This window comes from Adiantum capillus-veneris, chromosome 14 (genome assembly GCF_014529385.1).
Source record: "Adiantum capillus-veneris isolate H3 chromosome 14, ASM1452938v2, whole genome shotgun sequence".
NCBI lineage: Eukaryota > Viridiplantae > Streptophyta > Polypodiopsida > Polypodiales > Pteridaceae > Adiantum > Adiantum capillus-veneris.
The window spans coordinates 60,293,199-60,316,506 of record NC_140944.1 but is presented as its reverse complement, the minus strand read 5'-3'; the positions used below and the strand labels follow the sequence as shown (position 1 = coordinate 60,316,506).

General features: G+C 41.1%; 1 protein-coding gene across 1 annotated transcript; it reads right to left on the bottom strand.

Annotated features, from left to right (window-relative positions):
* Positions 1 to 442: 442 nt before the first annotated feature.
* LOC147442465 (pentatricopeptide repeat-containing protein At3g03580-like) lies at positions 443 to 3,424 on the bottom strand. The gene is made up of 4 exons (XM_086529375.1): positions 2,235 to 3,424; positions 2,047 to 2,139; positions 1,746 to 1,936; positions 443 to 1,638 (listed from the first exon to the last, which is right to left on the bottom strand). The coding sequence occupies exons 1-4, from the start codon at positions 3,210 to 3,212 to the stop codon at positions 1,005 to 1,007; spliced, it is 1,896 nt and encodes a 631-aa protein (XP_086385501.1). The 5' UTR covers positions 3,213 to 3,424; the 3' UTR covers positions 443 to 1,004.
* Between the last annotated feature and the right edge of the window lie 19,884 nt (positions 3,425 to 23,308).

The following is a 23,308-nucleotide window of genomic DNA, read 5'->3' as shown; positions in this document are numbered from 1 at the left end:
AATTAAGAATGACCAGCTCCTTCCATGAACATTTATCTTATTCCTAGGTTTTCTGTTAGTATCAAGACCTCGTCTGACTCTTCCTATACTAAGCTAACGCGGTTCGTATCATCCATGAATTTGATAGCTAGTCTTTTGTCTCGTGCAACTCTTCTAGGTGTCATGGTTGATTTGTGATAGCTTTAATACCAACTAAAAGATAGGTAGTCTATCAGGAGAAACTTAGCTCTAACCACCGTGATGGCCAAAATGAAATGAGTTGAACACTTATGACAGCTATTCCAGGTTGGTAGCTAGTGTTAGTTCATATCAGATTGCGACTTTGATTGGTAGCTAGTGTTAGTTCATATCAGATTAACCAAGACTGGAATGAAATGTAAAGATTGGAACTAACATATAGACTGAATTGGTAAATGATACCGGACATTGAAACTAGAGAATAGAACTGGAATGTATTCATATTATTATAAACCAATACAACAATGTGAGCCAAGTCTGCTCAGAGCTCAATTGGATTACAAAGATACAAAAGCATAGAGAGCTCTAAGATACAAAGCACTAGTCGAGAATAGATAGAGATTCCTCAAAATGAAGTAGTGAGCCCTATACATAGCCGCCAGACTAGACCTCTGACTAACTGTCCACTATGCCAATCACCACAGCAATATTTCCTTGGGAGTTACTAGCCTAGCCGCCCATCTATGCCTTCAGGTAGGAGTTGTTCGCACCCTCTATACCCTTCAACTTGAATATGATCGCATCAACAAAAACATGCATAAAATATATTTGCCAATGTTCTTTTGTGTGTTTTGAATTGTTCATTGGTTTAGTACTCATAATGCATTCTCCATAAGCTAGGCTATTGCATCGAATTGGAAGAGTTCTTTAAGAGTGCATTGCGGCTTATAACCCATGATTTTTTTAGGCTCAGTTGAAGTGAATAGTAACATCCTGTCTTGATATGTCAAAAGTATAGGTGATTATGTTTGCTTTGAAGAACCGGCCTATGAGCTGCATAAATGTTGCTCATCGAGACATAAGCTGCAGGAGACATAAGCTGCAGAATTACATTTATCTGCGCGCTCAAAGGCCATCCTTCCAAGCTCCACGTTTCCCCATTTTCGGCAAGCGTTTAGGAGAGCAGACCAAATTGAAGGATGATCAGATAATGGCATCGCCTTGATTACTCTCGGTGCTTTGTCAAAATGCCTTGCACGCCCGAAAAGGTCAACCAAGCAAGTGTAGTGCTCTACGTTTGGTATAATGCCATATCTTTCCCTCATGCTATCAAAAAACATTTGGCCCTCATCCACCAGACCTGAGTGACTACATGCATTAAGCACACAAAGAAACGTCACCGCGTCTGGAGAGGTTCCCTCTTGTTGCATCCGGCGAAAACAGTCCAGAGCTTCCTTGCTACAGCCACTTTGGGCATATCCTGCTATCAACGCGTTCCAAGGGACGACATCCTGGGCAGGGAGCTTGTCCAAAACCTTTTGGGCTTTCGTGAGGGTGCCACATTTGGCGTACATATCGATCAAACCACCTCCAAGCATGACATGTTTCTCCAACAGCCCCTGACTAGCAACCTCATCATGAATTCTCACCCATGCCAATGTCTTGCACAATGCCACAGGCCTTCAAGGTGCATGTATAGGTGACTGAATTTGGAGAGAGGTCCTTTTCGCTTCGCATCTGGTGAAAACAGTCCAGAGCTTCCTTGCCACAGCCACTTTGCGCATAACCTGCTATAACGTGGTCTAAGAGACGACGTTCCGGGCCGGGAGCTCATCCAGAACTTTTCGAGCTTTCGTGAGAGTGCCACATTTGGTATACATATCAACCAATGCGTTTCCAAGCACGACATGTTCCCCTGACTAGCAACCTCATTGTGAATTCTCTCGCCCATGGAAACGTCTTGCACAATGCCACAGGCCTTCAAGGTGCATGCATAGGTAAATTCATTTTGAGAGCCCTCTCTTGTTGCATCCAGTGAAAACAGTCCAGAGCTTCCTTGCCATGGCCACTTTGGGCATATCCAGCTACCAACACAGTCCAATCCCGAGCAGGGAGGTCATCCATAACCTTTTGGGCTTTCATGAGGGTGCCACATTTTGCGTACATCTCGACCAAACGCACCTTCAAGCACAACAACTTTCTCCAAAAGCCCTTGACTAGCAACCTCTTCGTGAATTCTCTCACCCATGGCAGTGTCTTGCAGAATGCCTTCAAGGTGTGCATGCATAGGTGACTGAATTTGGAGAGAGGCCCTTTTCTCTTTGCATCTGGTGATTACAGTCCAGAGCTTCCTTGCCACAGCCACTTTGGGCATACCCTGCAATCAACGTGGTCCAAGAGACGACATTCGGAGCAGAGAGCTCATCCAGAACGTTTCGAGCTTTCGTGAGGGCCCCACATTTGGCATACATATCGACCAAAGCACCTCCAAGCACGACATCTTTCTCCAGCAGCCCGTGACTAGCAACCTCTTCGTGAATTCTCTTGCCCATTGCAACGTCTTGCACAATGCCACAGGCCTTCAAGGTGCATGCATAAGTGACTGAATTTGGAGAGAGGCCCTTTTCACGTCGCATCTGGTGAAAACAGTCCAGAGCTTCCTTGCCACAGCCACTTTGCGCATATCCTGCAATCAACATGGTCCAAGAGACGACATTCCGAGCAGGGAGCTCATCCAGAACTTTCCGAGCTTTTATGAGAACGCCACATTTGGCATACATATCGAGCAAAGCACCTCCAAGCACTACATGTTTCTCCAACAGCCCCTGACTAGCAACCTCATCGTGAATTCTCTCACCCATGGCAACATCCAGCACAATTCCACATGCCTTCAAGGTGCATGCATAGGTAAAATCATTTGGAAAGAGGCCCTTTTCGCTTTGCTTCTGATTAAAACAGTCTAGAGCTTCCTTGCCACGGCCATGATGAGCATAACCTGCAATCAATGCATTCCAAGAGACGACATCCCGACTAGGGAGCTCATACAGAACTTTTCGAGCTTTCGTGAGAGAGCCACATTTGGCATACATATCGACCAATACATTTCCAAGCACAACATGTTTCTCCAACAGCCCCTGACTAGCAACCTCATTGTGAATTCTCTCACCAATGGCAACGTCTTGCACAATGCCACAGGCCTTCAAGGTGCATGCATAGGTAAATTCATTTGGACAGAGTCCCTTTTCGCTTTGCATCTCATTAAAAGAGTCCAGAGCTTCCCTACCGCGGCCACGATGGGCATATCCTGCACCCAATGCATTCCGAGAGAGAGAGAGAGAGAGAGAGAGAGAGAGAGAGAGAGGCTCTCGCGCCGTGTATGCGCGGGTGGAGCGCACATTTCAGGAGAGAGATAAAGAACGCCATAGAAGGTTTCAAACGGCTATCAGCCTGGGTTGACTTGTGAAGAACATGCACTTGAAGAGATCTAACTTAGATGAAGTTGAAGAGATCTAACTTAGATGAAGTTGTCCTTCAAGGCTTCAAGTGTGAGTAGCCATTAGGATAGCCCGGCAGAGGAGCCAACATAGAGACAACGAAGCCCAAAAAAATTGTTAAAATTGTTGAATGGTGTCAATCTCAGGTGCTAAGTAGGATTGTCATGTGCTAGTGAACAAGTGGAGGCAAGCTAGTGACTTCGATATATGCGTTGAAAAAATTCAGTGCGCATATCGACGCTTATACAGATGTGTATACCGACATCTATATGGATGCATATACTTATGTCAGAAGCTGAAAAAGAAAATTGAGGAGAGAGAGCTTGCAACTGGTGTTGTACGTACTGCAGTACCAAAACCAGTCCTCTCTGTTCAAAGGAAAGAGTGCAAAAGCAACCGCACTCCACCTTCATTTTTTGTGAAAATTGAGCAAATGTGTGAGTACATATCGACAATGTAACCATTACCATAACAAGATTTTGGAACTATAACAATGACAAGATTCATAAAACAAAACCATCCAAAAAATTGCAAACCATAAGCATAACCGTAGCAAGACTCGCAAACCATAACCATCATACCACAACCATAACAAGACTCCCAAACATTAATCATAGCCTTACTTGGATTTCAAACCATAATCGCAACCTCAAGGGGATTCCAAAACCATAACCACAATCTTAAGCGGATTCCAAACTATAACCATAACCTTACGGGGATTCCAAAACCATAACCATAACCTTAAGCGAATTCCAAAACCATAACGATAACCAAACTCTCAAACCATAACCATAACCTTCAGCGGATTCCAAAACCATAACGAGACTCAAATTCTCAAACCATAACCATAACCTTAAGTGGATTCCAAAACCATAACGAAAATCAAATTCTCAAATCATAACCATAGCCTTAAGCAAATTTCAAAACCATAATCATAACCAAATTTTCCAAACATAAACATAACCTTAAGCGGATTCCAAAACCATTATCATAACCAAATCTTCAAACCATAACCATAACATTAAGCGAATTCCAAAACCATAACCATAACCAAATTCTCAAATCATACCTATAACCTTAAGCGATTTTCAAAACCATAACTATAACCAAATTCTCAAATCATACCCATAGCCTTAAGCAAAATCCAAATCCATAACAATAACCAAATTCTTAAACCATAATCATAACCAAATTCAGAACCTTAACCAAAGCCATAACATGATTAAAATCATAACCATAACAATAACAATGTTCATAATCATAACCAAAACCAAAATTGAACATACATGATTATGTATCTAGAACCATGGCCGACGTCTAAAAGTATACATGAACCAAAAGCATAATCATCGCTGGCTAGACATCAACATATCTCGATGTAGACATATACATAGAACATACTCATCAAGGTAAGGCCTCCCAATCAACGGTCTCTCCCTCATCTTGAAGCTGACAGAGAAGAGATAATCACCATGCTTGAATCCATATTTCTCTCCTCTATATGTCGTAGGATGCTTCATGGAAAGCTCTTGTAATATAAAAACTTAAGCATAAAATAAACATTAGAAAAACATATGTACATACACTATTTAAATAGTGTATGACAGTTACAAAGTCATGTTAAAGAGTCTCGTAGCCTCCACTCCCAAGATGAGAAGATCCTAAAGACTCCAGGTGTGCTCTAGCTGCATCTCGCTACTACTGAAACTTGTTTGGATGCTCCTGCGCCTCTTGATCGATCCCTGCCCACTTCTCTATGTCCAAACATGCCAGCTTTCGCTCATTCTTCTTGAATTGTCTCGTACCTCTGATTGACAATGTGACATTGTCGCAATATCCACGCCAAGATTCAGTCACATTGGAGATTGGATAATATCCATCTGTTGGTATGTTCTCTCTGTGAATGGCATCAATGATGTAATTCTTTCTCTCCTTATCTTGAGCATATCAATGCTCCATCATAGAGTACCCAAACTGCACTGTACAAAGCTGATGAACCCTCTGTCGCCGCATGGCCTTTCCGGCCCTATCCATAACTGGCGCCCCATCCTTGGTCTTGTACACCTTGCTAGGATCAAACTCATGTGATCCCCAAGGTGTACGTGGTGTGCTAAGCGGTGTACTATCTACTAAAGAGAGAGGTGGATGCTCTCTTAAAGATGTGGACTCACCGATATTGCCACTACCACAACAACCATCGTCACCACTTGAGCGACAAGACCTGCATCATCTTGAAGAAGAATGAGCGAACGCAGTCTCCGGTGTAGCTCCACAAATTGGTGTATCTAGGATGCTTGTTGAAGTTGTGACACCACCGGTCGGTGTGGTTGGAACGAGGTAATTTGACACACGCAATAACTATCTATTTGCGATGCCTGATATGCAGTGATGTGCAAATTGCCTTAGAAGTGATCAAAAGTGAAATGTGGATATGTGGAAATTAATTTTGGGTGTCAAGGACCAAGTCTATAAAATTTGATGAATTTTGGAGTCTGTTTGGTATTTTTTCCGCGAGAAATGCCCATGGAGGGTAAAAATTGGCTAAAATTGGGCCCAAAAAAGTCAAAAAATGTTGTGGAAAGGAAAAATTTTGCCACATCAATGATGGTTCTGTGGGTGTTCAAGTTGAGGGATACTTTTTGAAGCCATGAATCAGCACTTTCACCTCTCTATGTGTGGGAGGAAGCAGGGTTTGTATAGGTGGTCATATACAGTCCCGTCTTGTTTGCGTCTTGTTTTTGGGAGTGAATGAGATTTTATTATCATCAATTTTTCACATGGGAGATTCTATGAAATCTCTAAGGTTTCCATGGATTTGTATGTGCAAGGAATTGAGGGAATAAGGTGCAGCTTTCTGCAAGACTATGCAGCCCTGTATCGGTGCCATTAAGGCTACTCTAAACAGTCCAATAGAGTGGAGTTTGGTGAATATTTTGCAATGTTTTGAAAGAGGTCTTAATTTCTGGCTATATTTGTTGAATTTTAGATTTTTTTTCTTGTATCTTCTAGTTGCCATCGATTGTAATTTCAAGCCTTGATAAACTCAACTCATCACCTTGTAATGTCTACGGGCGGGCAAGGGGTTGTAAGTCGAGATGTTTGGAGTTTTAATTGAGCTTGGGGGGGATTTTCATTGAGCTCTTGAGTGGTGGTGTATGAGGTGGGGAATTTAATCAAATGCAACTTTTTTTGTTAAGGTGTTAGGGTGTGTGAGTGTGCGCACAACATCTTTTGCTCCATCATCGTTGCACTCTAAAGTGTCGTCTATGTGACCACAAAGCACCGTACTTGTGATACTAGTGGCACATAAAACAATTTCAGACTCACTATATAAATATTTTCATGTGGTTAAGAATAAAAAGTAGGTACAATTCATACATGCCCAATCGCATCCCCTCGACATCTCCTTTTCTTCTTCAGCGATGAATACTCCATTTCGCTTTTTCTTCAAAATTGTTGCATCTAGCCAGCATCCAATAGGATTATTTCTAGTGGCACAATTGCACTTGAACTACATTTGATTAGGAAATTGTTGTTGCTTTTCCACTTCATATCTCATTCCACTTTTGCATGACTTCTAATTTGAGAAGAAAAATTTTCATAACCTTTTCACGCATTTTGACATCCATCTTTCTCATGATGCCCCGTCCCTGTGGCTCATCCCCAGTTACCTTGGCGTTTATTGTTGAAGTCAACAATTGGGCATCCTTGGGTCAATTCACCCAAGAAATCACTGATAAAAACCACAGACTCTTACACAAGACATCCCTCGGCTATGCTACCCTCAAGGTGAGCCCTTTGATAAACGAACCCTTTTAAAGTCTTCATAAATCTCTGCAAGAGGACCATCCACTTGTAATGGACCACTCCAACTACTGCAACTTCATCAACCACATGCACAAGTAAATTCATTTGGATAGTAAGAATGTTGGTTGGAAAATACCTCTCCACCATACACATTGTCTCTATAGAATTTAAGTGAGCTATTGTAAATTGAGTTTCTTATGTCATTTGTTATGCAATCTTTGATGGCAATTGGTAAGATAAATTATGAAAATATTTGTCAATCATGAGACTTAAGACCACCTAGTTTGTCATGTTTACTAAAATATAATTTTCAAGCATCCAGGGATTTAATATTTACGTAATTACCTAGAATTATGTGTGATCACACATAATCACACTCAACATGATCACAACCAAGCCGGTTGAGACAAGCCTGAAAACCCACAAAAAAGCCCGCCAAGCTTTTAAGTTTTCCATGTGAGCTTGCTGGGCTATATAGTTTTCCCTACGAGCCCACAGAGGAAACCCGAAACCTCGGCGGGCTTGCAATTAAATATATAGATAGCCTCGATTGGTCCTACTGGGTGTTATTTGTTGAGCCATTGTGTGTGTGTGTGTGTGTGTGTGTGAGAGAGAGAGAGAGGGGGGGGGGGGGGGGGGGGGGGGGTTCATGTGGGAGCATGCTCTGCATCGCAATGCAAGCAGCGGAGTACTTGACCACACAACCCAAGTGTGTGTGTTGTGTGTGTGTTGTGTGTGTGTATGCATAATGTGATAGCATGTCTTTTGTCGTATTGCATGGAAATCATAAGATACCACACAATGTGAGTGTGTGTGTGAGTTGTTCTACAAAACAATGCTTACCACGGGGGCATCACCTCGGTCACGTGGGGAATATAGTGTCGTTGTGATAAGTATTGGCTCACTGTTTGGGTACTATGTCAGTAACGTGATGATATTAGTATCCTTATTGTGAGTCAACTTCCTTTTCCCTTGCCAAAAAAACATATGGACATCGATCGTCTAGAAGCATTTGTGTTTGCATAAATATGGCGTTCAAGTCATTAACCCGACCATATGAACACCATATAATTTGTATGTGCATGTGCAATTTATTTTTTTGAAGTATTAAGTATATGAAATACTTAGTCAGTAACACGGTCATGAAGAGTATTTCATATACAAATGTTTGAATTGTCTAAAATTGTTGTTTTTAAGTGTTCTTGTGAAAATTTATGCTATCTAATCATATTCAAAAGAAATTTTTATTCATCAATCATCGTTGCTATTTTAGTTGCTACATTTAGAGAATTCATAAATATTATAACATATATGATATCACTTTCATACAACCTCAACAGTCTCTACACTAATGAAATAACATCCTTGCAAAACCAAATGTTACAGTTTCACTAAAATTCACACCATGCTATTTCTATATGTCTACAAATAGCTAATATATGTTCAATTTAAAAAGGTATATGCACACATTTTGCATGTAAAACGTTATATTTGAACTTTTTTTTAGAGCAAGACGTTCTATCCAATTTGTGAGTGGTTTCTTAAAATCGCACCAAATTTTCAATATTTTTTCATGAAATTATACACTATTAATGTTTTAAAATGAGATTGGCAGTATGTACATTATGATGCACTTGTCTTTTATTGTAACAATGTTTTTTGAAGTGAAACATGCAAAATATTATGGTCTATCATAATATTTTGAAATGTTTTGAAAATTATTATGCGTGCCATTCAAAAAGAATGTCTTTTGGCAATATCTTCATGTGCAGATGGTCGCATACAAAAAATTAATGAAAGTGGCGTCTTCATTAAAGATATCACTAGCGCTATCTGGGAGAACACAGAGCACATGTAGTGATCCGGAGGCCAACATGAGTTATTGATTCCTACAGGGATAAGATACTTTGACCCCACACCACAAGATTAGGACAATGCTGGGAAATATGAAAGTGTGCTGGAGAGACTTAAAAGAAGATCTCCCTCCCACTTGCAATATAGTAGAAATAGAGTTGTGGGATAAACAATGGGAGGAGAAAAAGGTAAAGATTGTTGGGGTAAAGCCCCATGTGGCCGGTTAGGCCAGGTGCCCGCTCACTATACTCATTCATTATGTACATAATAGAATAAGGGGGCTCACATGTAGAGAGTGAGTTTCAGGCCCTTCAAACACAAGGTCTCCTCTTCTCCTCTCTTCTCCATCGCTGCACACACACACACACGCTCTCGCTCGCGCACTTCAACTGGTGTCAGAGCTCAGGGCGGGGAATCAGGCAGAGAAGCAGCAAAAACTGCAGCACGTTTTCGCATACCTGTTTTGGCCTACCAAAACATTTTCATTCAAGTCAATTCTTGTGATTCTTGAACGATTTTTTTTCCTCTTTAACTTTGCAGAAGAAAGTTTTCTCAAAATCTTCACCAATTTTGAGATACGTCACTCAGACTGCCTGCACGTCTAGGGTACACAGGTATAGATTTTTGCAGATCTGTTTTGATCTGTAAAAAAAGCACATTTCAGGTCCATTCTCACTGAGCCCAACCGTTTTCGCGTGGTCTACAACTTTGCAGAAGAAAGTTTTTGTAAATTCGAAGCGGTTTGGAAGATATGAGTTGACAGGCTGCAGGGTATTCGAAAAGTTGAAGATTATGTATGCATATTGTGGTGATTGGCTACATTCAAAGAGCTCGGATTGATCTTTTGTCATTCTCTTGTTTTTTGCATTGATGTTTTCCTCTCAGTGAAGAGAGTGTGGGTTGATATTTTCAACACATTTATGCGCACAAATTGAGAACACTTTGTGGATGTATGCATTCTTGTGGACTCTCAGGTTCGAGAGTGGCTTCATCACAGGTTATGTGCATTGACATATGCGATTGAGCATATTTCAAAAAGTGTGGTGCACGGATTTGTAGAGAGATTTTTGCAAGCATTTATAGCATGTTTGTGAGCTGAATTTTCAGCTCATTTGGATGCTCTTTGATACACATTTGGTACATGCTTGATGCTCATTTATATTGCCATGTGGATGCGCATGATGTGCGCTTTTTGGCGGATGATGTTCTTCGCCTTGCAATGGCATATGTGGGCTGATTTTCAACTATTTTGAGCATCAATTTGTGTCATATTTTGGTTGGTTTGCATCCAAGTTTATGCTAGTATATGCTTCGCTTGTAGAGTGCGGTTGATGCACTTTGTGTTTCGGATTACAGGATTGTTTTCCAAGTTTAAGGAGTTGAGACTTTGGGGCAGCTCATGTATACTTGAGTGCGGATTTTGCGCATGATTTTCTCATGGTTTTGAGCATGTTTATGGCATGTATAGTTATTATGGTTAGATAGCCAAATACTGCCGAAACTCTGAGGATTTTTCTTGCGAGTTTATTTGTTTATGCGCATGGTTTGCAATCATGTTTTGATTGCATTTGGCACTCAGTGGTTGCTTTGCCATAGTGTTTTGGCATCGCATTGTGAGAATGGTTGGTCACCGGATTTGACATACATGTGGTAATCTCTTCAGGAGGGAGATTGTTGATGGTAGTTTCATCGATTACCACATAGTGCTCTTAGATCAGAGCGGGTGTTTTGGCATCATTTGAACGGTTTTGCTCACTTTGTTTCGTTACATTGATCGCCATATTTGATGATAATTCTCTTAGACATCTTATGTTGTATTTTGACAGTACTTGGTGTATGAGTTAGCTAGGCTTTGGCTATTCTCAATTGATCGACTTGTGCTTGGTCTTGTCACAGGTTATCGCCATGGATTTGGCATGTACATCGTTGTCATGGTTTGTGCTTTTCCATACAAAGTTTGATGGTTCAAACTTTGAGCATTGGAAAGCAGGTATGCATGATGCATTGACTCAGTTGGGCCAAGTGTTGCCATTACAGGGCATGGATGCTAGGACAGAGTCAATGATTGACGATGAGTGGGAGGACTTGGATGAGCTTGCACGTTTGACGATCATGTTACACCTTGGTGAGTTTGTCTATCACATTGGTTTGGATGTATGTACAACTAGAGAGTTATGGCAAAGATTGTGCAATGCTTTTGGCACAAATGAGTCTAGAGAGATGCCTACAGTCAAAGGACGATCTTACAGACATAGAGATGTGTTGTGTCATTGTGGTCATACAGGGCATGTACGTAGGCGTTGTTTTCGGTGGATGAGATAGCGTAAGAGACATCATAGGAGGGATGCTATCACTTTGGATGATGTGGGAGCAGATGTAGCATATGTGGCTACGTATGACGGAGATGTCGACTTTGCTTCCATGTTTACTCTTGACTTTCTTATGTCAATTTTTGACAACACATTACCTTCACATTGAATACTAGATGTGCGTGCTAGGTTTCACGTCATGCTGAGTCGTGAGTGGTTTAACACATATGCTAGTGGTATGCTTGGACATGTGTGTCTAGCTGATGCTTCAGTGCATGACATAGTTGGTGCACGAGATGTCAGAGTATCGTTGCCGAGTGGTGCATCATATATGTTGCGAGATGGACGCCATGTGCCAGGTTTGACACAGAGCTTGATCTCTGTGAGTCACTTACGAGACAGTGGATGCCAGATAGTGTTGGATGAGCACAGTTTCCGATTGCATCGTGGACAGCTAGTCATAGCTAGAGGTGCTAGTGTTGGCACGATTCATGCGATGCGAGTACGTCATGTGCGAGACGGCATAGTTTTCGTGAGCACGCAGCCATGCAGACAGATGAGGCATGTCTCCTTTGTGGATAGGTTACATGATGCTCTAGTTTGTGAGCATGTTGAGCCAGTTTTGCAGATAGTTGTGCAACAGGGCATGTCATTTGTGGATACGATGACGGATATGGATGTCTTGAGTGTTGAGGATTCAACCGTGATTCAGTCATTCATGGATATGCTTAGGCCAGAGGCTGATGTATGTGAGTAAGAGCTAGACATTGCTCTTACCACACAGGCTTCAGGACAGATAGATGCTCTTGGTACGCATGTGACATGCGATGGACACGAGGATGGATTCTAGGGATTGGAGTTCGAGTGTCAGGGTGATTTCCATGAGTGGAGTTCTGAGCTAGATTTGACTGAGATGGTCAGATTGGCAGATATTTCTAGGATTGCATCAGCATTCGAGAGTCTCATGTACGAGATACTCATCTCGAGACCCAAGATTGCATTTGCAGTAGGTGCATTTGCAGTGGGAGCAGTTAGTCGTGCAGTGAACTGACGTTGGCCTTGAGCATAGGGGTACTTTGCAGCATATGGTGAGATACCTGCAGGATGAGTGCGGCTTTGGTGAGGAGTATGGTGTCAATCGCTCTATACGTCCTCTACAATTAGAGCTGGATACACACAGATTTAGTGAGCCAGTGGGCGTTGGCTGAGGTCATACTTGTGATGGCCTTGTACAGGGTTTTGTACGGTTTTCTTTTCTCTCTCACGACCACATTGGCCTTTACGTGGGAGGTTGTTGGGGTAAATCCCCATGTGGCCGGTTAGGCCACGTGCCCGCCCACTATACTTATTCATTATGTACATAATAGAATAAGGGGGCTCACATGTAGAGAGTGAGTTTCGGCCCCTACAAACACAAGGTCTCCTCTTCTCCTCTCTTCTCCATCGTTGCACACACACACACATGCTCTCGCTCGCGCACTTCAAAGATGAAGCAGGTGAAAGCTCAAGACCAAGCCTCCTTACCCAATCGATTGAAGATGGTCCAAGATACGCAGGCGCTAGTGGAAGATGTAAGGACTGTAGCATGCTCTTTTGGTGTATACACATTATACACCATTAAACGCATTTATTTCTTTCCAATACACATTACCTATGTAGAAAAATGCTACAAGGAAGAGAATGAGGAAAATTTTGATAGCTTCCAGATTGAGCAAGGAATGCGAACACTTCACCCCTCCATTGTAAGATGTATTGAGTTTACCACTGAGGCCCCTTGGATCACAATCTTTCCATACTACAATGGGGGCACCTTGGGAGACATGATGTGCCACCTGTCATTTGCCCAAAGAGCGTTCAGACGTTGCATGCATAGGCTACAATGTGGCTAGAGGATTTTTCCACCAACAAATCAACACTTACTAGAGATAGAGACCCCAAGGCTCAAAGCAATGATTCAACACAATCTTACACGCTCTTATTGATGGCGTTGTGGCTGCTCACTCAGCGGCTATAGTGCATAGACTTACATCCTTTCAACATAATGATAGATTTTACTCGCGCATATAAACCCCGTGTTGGCATCATTGATTGGGGCATGATGCTTAGAACGCATACCAAATATAATTTTTTGCATCCTGCAGCTCAATTGAACTTTGCAGTTTTGGAGGCAAAGGAAGCAGGGGAATGAGAGCTCACAAAGCAGCTCTAGATTGCTCCATAAATATATGATCCACAATGCATAGATCCATACTCAAAAGAAAGTGATATTTATGCATTAAGTTTTCTATTTGACATATTAATAGACTTTTGGAGTGCATCTAGGAAAGTCTATTTTTTGGAAAAGGTATTTTACTACCCCGATCAAGATTCCATGAGGGCTACTCAAATAAAAGTAGATAGTTGGATGAAGTTACTAGGGAGCGCAAAGCTAGAAGAAACGCATCATATATTTTTTTATTCTTCATAGAGCATTTAAAGACATACACTAATCCTGTCCAGCCAACTGCTTATTGAACTTGCTCCATTTTTTTACCCGGCTTGAACCATTTGTACTTTGCTCTTGACTTGTTTTCTGGATATTATATTTGCATTGAAGTTTATATTCTGGGTTGTTCATCTCACTTGAATTATATTTGAATGGGTTGTCTTTAGTCAATTGTCTTGTGGTACAATTGGATCAATTGTGATTTTTTTTTTTTGCAACAATTGTGGTATCTTTGAGGGAGAGAACAAATGTTTGTCAAAGATACTTAATATTTGTCTGTTTGTCCATTGAAGTTCTAAGATACTATGGCTGATGAAGGCAGGCATGTTGTATATGAATAGTATCAAATGATCAGCAACAAATGGTTGTTAACGCATTTCAGCGCATGAAATCTCTAGTGCACGGTATGTCGGTACAACAAGCAACACGCATAGCTCATCCACTGTCAAAAAGGGCAAATCCAAACCATGTGCAATGGAAATACATCAACAAAGAAGTGATGAAGGATATAATTGAAACAATATGGCCATGTGAGGACGCAAAGATAAAGAAAGGATGGTGGAAAGTATCGAAGTGCCTTCACCAAAAAATCCATTAGGGAAATTTTGGACTCTCAAATGGGCCCTATAAGGACTTTGACTTTCTCCCTCTTGTCCAAAACGGGCGCACTATAATTTCTTTTACAAATAAAGTCAAAACTTATTGAACCTTTGGGATTTAGAATGTGCTCATTGAGATCTATACATTGATATATAGCATGCCATGAGATTCCTTACATTCTAAAAGATTCCATTTTTTGATGTAACAACTCCATAAATGCAATCTCTCCCCACATTTCAACTTCAGCGGGGAGGCCATAAATCCTACAAATCAACTCCAAATTTGTCAGAGTTTGGGGATTTAGAACCTTCTTTCTAAGACCTTTCCAATGATATGTTGGTTGATAGGGTTTTGACAAAAGCGTTTATGTACTTCACCGGGTTGCCCACTTTAGACAAGAGAGGCAAAGTCAAACCTCCTTATAGGACCCCTTTGAGAGTCCAAATTTTTCCTAATGAAATAGTGCATTGAGATACACTGACATTGAATTCTTCTTTGTCTTTGTTTTCACAATCATAAACTCAAACAAGCATTTCTTCCTCGTAGCCAGTACTTTCAATGTGATGCAATATCTTTTTGTTGCAAAATAGATACACTAATACTTTTTCTTTGTTTGCCAATAATCTGTTCCAAATAGTGCTATGAAGATACTTGTACATACTCCAGTTTCTCTCTGAGCTTGATTTTGGTGCGCATTGAGCTAATACTTTCATTGCAAGAGGGTGTAAGGATGAGTAATCCTCCCCACCATTCATCATCCACCACTTCCGTACGGGTTGCTCTTTTTCCATTGACTCTACAAAATCATTTGCAAAATGATCTTATTTTAGTCTAAATACACTCATTTCTTTGATACAATCAATTTAGTCATGAACATTGGAGTAGAACGTATTGACTACGTGATAAAAATCGTTGACCACCTCTGTATTGGACATTAGATCTAAATTCCAATACTGTGTATCGAGCATGTAAGCCGCACTATGGAATGGACTAAGAGCGCTCTTCCATCTTGCATGAGAATACTTGGCCAAAATTCTTTTTTGTTTTGCAGAGAATGGTAGTCGTCGTCACTCTTTCTCTACTACAAACTCTTTTAACTCCTAAGGATTTTCAAGACTTTGTTGGACCGACCACAATGTCATTCACACTTTGCCTAGATTTGGTGCCTTTTGATCAAGGTTGCGAATCGTGAACATAACAGGCATCATTACATGGTATGCATCCATTACATTCCTCACCCAAGTAGGCTCACACACCTATATTTTCAACTTCATGTTGTTTCTTGATCAATAGTAGAGAAAACCCCAACTCTCCCTCTTTCACATCCTCCCTCCTAACCCTCCTCTTTGGAGGAAGTGCAACTCTATTCTCCACTCTTTCCATTCTACAATCTCTTACTCCATCAACCCAATAAATCATTTGTAGCACCTCAATAACTTGTAAATACATCATGATCTCTCTCATGGTTATGTTAATGATCATGAAATCATCTTCAAAACTTTCAAGTGTCGCAATTCGTGATGGTTAGCCAGCGTCTGTCCTCCCCTTAAAAGGTGTGCGAGAAATCAAGTAAGTGTTCTATTCTCAATTTACCATTGATTTGTTTCTCCACACTTATTCAATTGTTCTAAAGAAATTTCTCACTCCAACTCTCTTTTGCTTCATTACATATGCATGTGGCTACCTCTCATGGTGATTTTATTTGTGTCATGGCGTTGCATAGATGGAGATGAGCTCTCTATGCAAAGTGTGTTAGTTTTATGTCAGTGATTCTCTTGTGTGTTTGAGAGGCAAGTATTGTGCGCATGATTTTTTGATGAGTGCTTGAGAGAGGAAAAGTTTGGATGTATTATGGGTTTTCTTATGGGGAGAAGGTGAATGCTATTCCACAAATTGCATATTTCATTTTGATGCACGGCATTGGGTTGCATAATCGTTGATGGTGTTCAAGTGTCCAAAGTGTATATAGAGTAAGGGGGTTTTCAAAGTGTGTTGCTTGAGTGGGTAAGTGCAAGTGTTATTTTGATTGGTTTTCTTCTCCACTCCCAAAAGAAGGTGGTGCCCCAAGTAGTGTGCGTACCTCTTTACGAACATTTTGTGAGGGTAGGACCATTGGTTTGAGTTTAGAGACCCCATTTCAAAAAGCTCGCCCTCATAAAGTGGTGCCCCCACTGAGGAACATATTTCCAAGTTACCTTCAAATTTTTTAGTGATGAACAATGGAGTTCCCATCTATCCATTTCATTTTGCACAACACATTAGAGTAAATGTTCACATAGATAGAAAAGTCTTTTTCCAGCACCGCATTGTTTTTATGTTTGGTGCAGAAAGACTTAGAGAAATACTGGCATCACCCAATCCAATTATACTTCCAATCATCAATTATGAAACTTCTTTTGATGTTTACGTTTTCATTTTGTTTTAAAGGCAGGAACAAGGAGTGGTGAAGGGGTGCTAAAGGGCCATATGAAGGAACGAAGTCTTCAAACCAACAACAAGGAGTAGCACATGAATCACGATCAAAACAATGAACCTTTTAGGCCTATTGCTCGGCAATCCATTCATATAATCATTGCAACTAAGTTTAGGTTTCAATCTATCATAAGGAGGATATTTGGATCCACTCGCCTCAATGAAATCAATGCTTCAATTAATCCATTTATTCTACCTATGATAAAGTACGAATTAACAATGGATGTGTACATCTTCATTTTAATGTAATCAGATTTATAGTGTCAACAATCTTGTGCGGCCCGTAAGAGAAAAGTTTCTTTAAGAAAAAGAAATTTCAAAAAGTCTAAACAAAATGTCAAGTTCTTTTCCCCCGTTCTATGCAAGAAGTGGGAAAGATGCGCAAGAGTTTCTTGACAACTTGGAGATGGCACATCTCATATCCGGGAGAGATGAAGAGGAAGTAAAGCTACGAGCCTTCCCGTTGGTTCTAAAAGCAGAAGCTAAAGCATGGTATGAGACCTTGCAACCCCAAATCAAGTCCAATTGGGAGAGACTGCGAGCAAGCTTCCTCTCCAAGTTTGGGCAAGGTAATACTTCTGAAGGACTATGGAAATGTCTTATTGGACATAAGCAGGTATCACTTGAAGACTATCCCTCTTATGAAGCAACCTTTGTCAATCTATGGGGTAGGTGGGAGGCTACATTAGAAAATCATGGTGGTGCACCTAACTTTCTAAAAAAAGAGAGATTCATGGTTGGCTTGTATCCACTTTTAAAGGCTAAAGTAGAGCTAAAATTCCCATCCACCTTCGAAGAAGCACGTGAGGTAGCCATCATCAAGTTTAGAAAACTACACTTCCAAGCACATAGAGCAAGGGGTTTTAATGAAGTGAGTGAGAGGGAGTCTTCACAAACCATGGAAGCACCAATTAGGGCCCCTCTTGCACAATCTTCACAAATAGGAGATAACTCTCAACAAGAGGTTTTACAAAGGCTAACTCAACAGCTTGAGAACCTCACTCTGAATCTAGTACAAGGCCTACCTCAACAACGACAACCAAGAGAAGGGAATCGCAATCAACGAAGACAAGCTCAAGAGTTGCGATGTTGGAATTGCAATGAAATGGGCCATGGCATGTACAATTGTCCACATCCAAGGCGACTTCCGGGAGACATATATCCCCCCAGACCGCCTCCTCTCACTGTGCAGCAAGAACAAGCTCAAGGCCCACAAATCCTTCGTCGACCACCACCACCAGCAAATATACCTCCCGTCCAACATGAGGAGGAAGAAAGAGGAGTCAACATCATCAAGCTAGAAGAGGTAATAGATTAGCATACTCTAAACTTTGATGTTATGCCGGCAGAAAAACGCACAAGAGCACATGATAAGGATGAAGGCATGAGAAGTGAAGGAACAAATTCAGCCAGAAGGGACAAGAAGAAGAAGTCAAAGATGGAAGAAGCTGAAAGTAGCAGGAAGAAAAGATCAAGGCGAAGGGAAATTGTTATCAACGACTTCCCATTGGGAAAGGAGCTAGAGCTCTACAACATCCTGGAGGATTTACAAACCCAAAAGCCAAACATTTCATGGCCTCAACTTCTACACCTATCAGCCAAAAGGCAATGGCCAAAGTTGGTAAGTACAAGAATTCCAAAAAAGAAAGCAAATCTTTCCATTAAGGTTGTGGCCTCAAAGCTACAAAAAGATGTGGAACCCATTGTGGATGCTTACATAAGGGGTAAAAAGGTGTCTAATGTATATGTTGATGGTGGAGCTCAAATGTGTGTGATCACGAAAAAATCAATGAACAGGTTAGGGCTTGAAATTACAAAGTCCTCTAATTGTCAAGCTAGGCTAGCCAACAACTCAAGTGTGAAGTGTTTGGGGATCATTGAAAATGTAAAAGTCTCTGTATGTAACATAGATGCACGAGTGGATATGTATGCCATGCCAGCTAAGGGGGAGGGCTATCCCATCATCCTAGGGAGGCCTTGGCTCATTGCTGTGAATGCAGATCAAAAATGGGGAAGTGGTCGTTTGATTCTTAAGAAGGGTCAACCGGTGGTGTATGATTGGCGAGAAGGAAAGCAACTAGATATCAACTATGAAACCACGGTAGATGAAGAGAGCGAGGAGGAGAGTCCTTACTCAAGTGATGAGGAAGCATCAACCAGTGCATCAACCAGTGAAGAGGAGTCTTCTTTGGAGGTAATGGGAATTGTATTCAACGCCAACACTCAAGATGTTCCAGTAGAAGAAAAGCCAACAGACAATCACACATGAGGGGATGAAAGATGCCGCCACCTTGAAGAAGGATTTAAGAAGATGCTTGCAAAAGATCTTACTTGTGAGGAGAAGAGGTCCTACATCAATATGTTAAGGAGGTATCCCAATTTGTTTATCACTGACTACTCACAAATAAGAGGTGTAGATGTAATAGAGCATCGAATTGAATTGAAACCAGGGACCAAACCCGTGGCTCAAAAGTTAAGGCGACTAGGATCTGTGCAACAAAAGGCTCTCCTACAAGAAGTGAATCGACTCTTGAAGGCTGGCTTCATCTATCCAGTATCCAACTCCGAATGGGTATCACCTATTGTAGTCACTCCCAAGAAGAATGGTAAGTGGAGGGTCTGCATGGATTACAAACCCCTCAACGCTGTGACAAAGAGGGACCACTTCCCTCTCCCTTTCCAAGATGAAATTTTGAATGAAGTAGCAGGTCACGAATGCTACACTGTGTGTGATGGGTATTCATGATATTTTCAAATTAGAATAGCAGAAGAGGACCAACCAAAAACCACCTTCATCACACCTTGGGGATGTTTTGCATTCAGAGTAATGCCTTTTGGGCTCACCAATGCTCCTAGCACCTTCATGAGATTCACAATATTTGTATTTCAGCCATTCTTTGGAAAATCCATAAGAGTCTTTATGGATGATTTCTTTATTTATAGTTGTAGATCACTTCATTGCCAAAAGGTTGAAGAGGGGCTTAAGAGGCTCCATCAATTTGGGGGACAACTCAACCCAGAGAAGTGTCATATCGGTGAATTTCAGGTGGTTTTGCTAGGCCATGTGGTTTCTTCACAAGGAATTCAAGTGGATCCCTCTAAAGTAGAGATCCTTTTGTCATTATCTCCACCAACAACAACTAAGGAGTTAATGACCTTCAACCACAAAGTGAGGTACATGTCTCGCTTCATCCATCTCCTAGCAGAAGCCATCGCCCCTTTGCATAGGTTGGCAAGCCAATCTACATTTGAATGGGGGAGGGAACATGCAAAATGTTTTCAGGAAGTGAAGGGCATTCTTAGCTCTCTCCTAATCCTAATGCCACTAGATCCAAAGGAGACCTACTATGTCACTCCAAGTGTAGGTTTTGAAGCAATTGGTGTTGTTTTGATGCAAAAAGATCCTAAAACATCATACATGAGGTCGATCTATTTTGCAAGCAAGGTGATGACTCTGGCCGAGAAGGGATACACTAAAATGGAGAAAGTGGTCTTTGCAATCTTGTTTGCGGTAAGGAAGTTTCGACCGTATCTTCTCCCTATGCCATTTGTTTTTCTCACCTTAGAGCACAATCTACCATATGTAGTACAACACATGAGCCTCTCATCTAGAATAGAAAAGTGGGTGCTTGAACTCCAAGAATTTGAATACACTTTCCTTGTAGAAGATAGCACAAGAGCAGGGCTTGCAGACATTCTCACCTACAAAGTGAGAGAAAGGGAAGGATCACGACTACAAAGAGAGGAAGGATCAAAACAGTTCAAAGTAAAGGAGATTGATAATGCCCATACTTCATGCTTTGACGGAGCTTATCAACGCCAACAAGACAAAGCAGCAGGGGGAATCATCATTTTGAACCCACAAAAGGATGTAATGGGTAGAAAAGGTATCACTCTACCCAGTGTTCACTCTAACAATGAGGCTGAGTATGCTGCTCTAACCCTTGGGTTAGAAGAATGCAAAGAATTAGACATACAAAGACTTATTATAAAAGGTGATTCTTTGCTAGTGGTCAGGCAAATCCAAGGGACTTGGAGGTGCAAGAATCGTACATTGTTTGAGTGGCTTAGTAGTGTAAGAGCTTTGATGAAGGGTTTTAAAGCAACACAGGTACAACACATTGTGAGAACTCATAACAAGGAAGCAGACTTACTCGCAAATGAAAAGCTTCAAATGGCGGTAGGAGGTGTGAAACTATATGAACCCAAATATCAAGGTCAAGAGGAGCTAAAAGACATTATCTTCTTTCTACAAGCAGGTGAGTGTCCCAAACACTTAGACAAGGTGTAAAGACATAGACTAGTTAAGAAGGCCACACCTTACCAATGATCGGGGATGATTTATATCACAAAGGGAAATATTTGGTCTTGAGGAGAGTACCAGGTGTGCAAGAGATAGAGAAAATTCTTCTTTCATGTCATGATGATGTCTGTGGTGGTCACTTTTCTCAAGATATTACAAGTAGGAAGATTTTACAAGCAGTGTTTATTTGGCCGAGCTTACATCGTGATGTCCAATATTGGTGTAAGGCATGTAAGCCATGCCAAATTGCTGGGGATAGACGACTAACATATGAGCCTCGAGTCCCAATAATATCTTATGGCCCTTTTGAAAAGTGGGGTGTGGATGCAATAGGTCCCCTACCTCGTACTTCTATAGGGAAGGTTTTCATCATCATGGGTGTTGACTACATGACACGATGGGCGGAAGCAACAAGCACAACCCGAATCACAGCTGAAGAGGTATCAAAGTTTATTTTTGATCATATTTGTAGTAGGTTTGGAACACCCCTAGAAATCTTATCAGATCGAGGCCCGGGTTTTAGGGCCGACCTTCTGAATGATCTCTTGAGGAGGTTAAAAGTGAAACACCTGCATTCCACACCCTACTATCCTCAATGCAATGGATTGGTGGAAAAAGTGAATGGAATGATATGTAAGATCATTTCTAAGCAGGTTGTGGACCAGCCTAATGATTGGGATCGCCATTTGACGGCTGCTCTTTGGGCGTATAGGACATCTTTCAAGGTATCTACCCAATTCACCCCTTTTCATCTAGTTTATGGACAGGAGGCACTTCTCCCCATTGAGGTAGAGCTCTCAAGCTTGCGCGTTCTTGCAAGAGTGGCAAAAAAACCAAAAGAGGTTCTACATGAAAGGATCTTAGATCTCCAACGACTTGAGCTAGATAGAGAAGAGTCCATTGATCACTACATCACCAAAGCGACAAGCCAAAGGTATAAAATCAACAAGAAGCTCAAGGGGAAAGGATTGAAGGAAGGTATGTTGGTTCTTCGCTATGATAACCGACTTGATACTCGACTCGACAAAAAGTTTTTGCAAAGATGGGAGGGACCTTTCATGATAAAAACAAAGTTTGGGAATGGTAGTTACAGATTAGCAGATTTATCAGGAAAACTCCACAAGACCAGAGTCAATGGATGGAGATTAAAACCCTACTTTCAACGTATCAGTCCGTTGATAGGCAGTCATCTACCTACATCGTCTAAGCTCCAAATTGACATGGCTCCCTTCGGCTTGGCAAATGCTCCACCTATTTTTAAAGCTTTGATGTGCAATGAAGAACCAGCCTTGGAATCTGAACATACCCAAGGCAACCCTCCCATCTCCGATTTATGGGATTGAGGTAATGAAAAGCAGGTCTAATGGAGTAAAAGAGTGCATGACACTCCTCCTATTGAAAAAAAAAAAGTGGAAAAGAAAAAATGACAAAAAAAAGAGAAAAAAGAAGAAGAAAAAGAAGCAACACCGTCCTCCTAAAGATATGAATATCTCTAGGCTTGGGGGAGGGCTAATATGAGTGGCATAAAATGGTAACCATCTTTTTGCAACATTTGTCAGCCTACTCAACGTCCTCTTCCTCATATGTGTATATATTTTTCTACGCTATTAAGTTATCTAGAGTAAATTCCCCCTCTTCGTTTAACCTTTGTGGCGACACGTACATTATACTCTTCCCAAAAATGTCACCTTAGTCATATATTTATATTACCACCCTTTTCTTTGTTGCTTTGTAAATAGAATAAGCATACAATATTCAACTATATACCCCCAAACTTTCTTACCTCTTGTGAATTAGTAGTAGAAAAATAATATATCCATCTTCCACCGCATATAGATAAATTCCCATGGAAATCAACTCTCCACTTGTCTTTACCAAAGATTATGGTCCCTCTCTACAAGTCTTCTATGCCCCCTACATAGGTGGCCCAATATCTCTTAAGAATATACATATAGTTTCTCTCCTTTCAAAAAGACTCCAATTGTATATTCTTTTCACAAGCAAATAATATTGGGCCCTCCTCTAT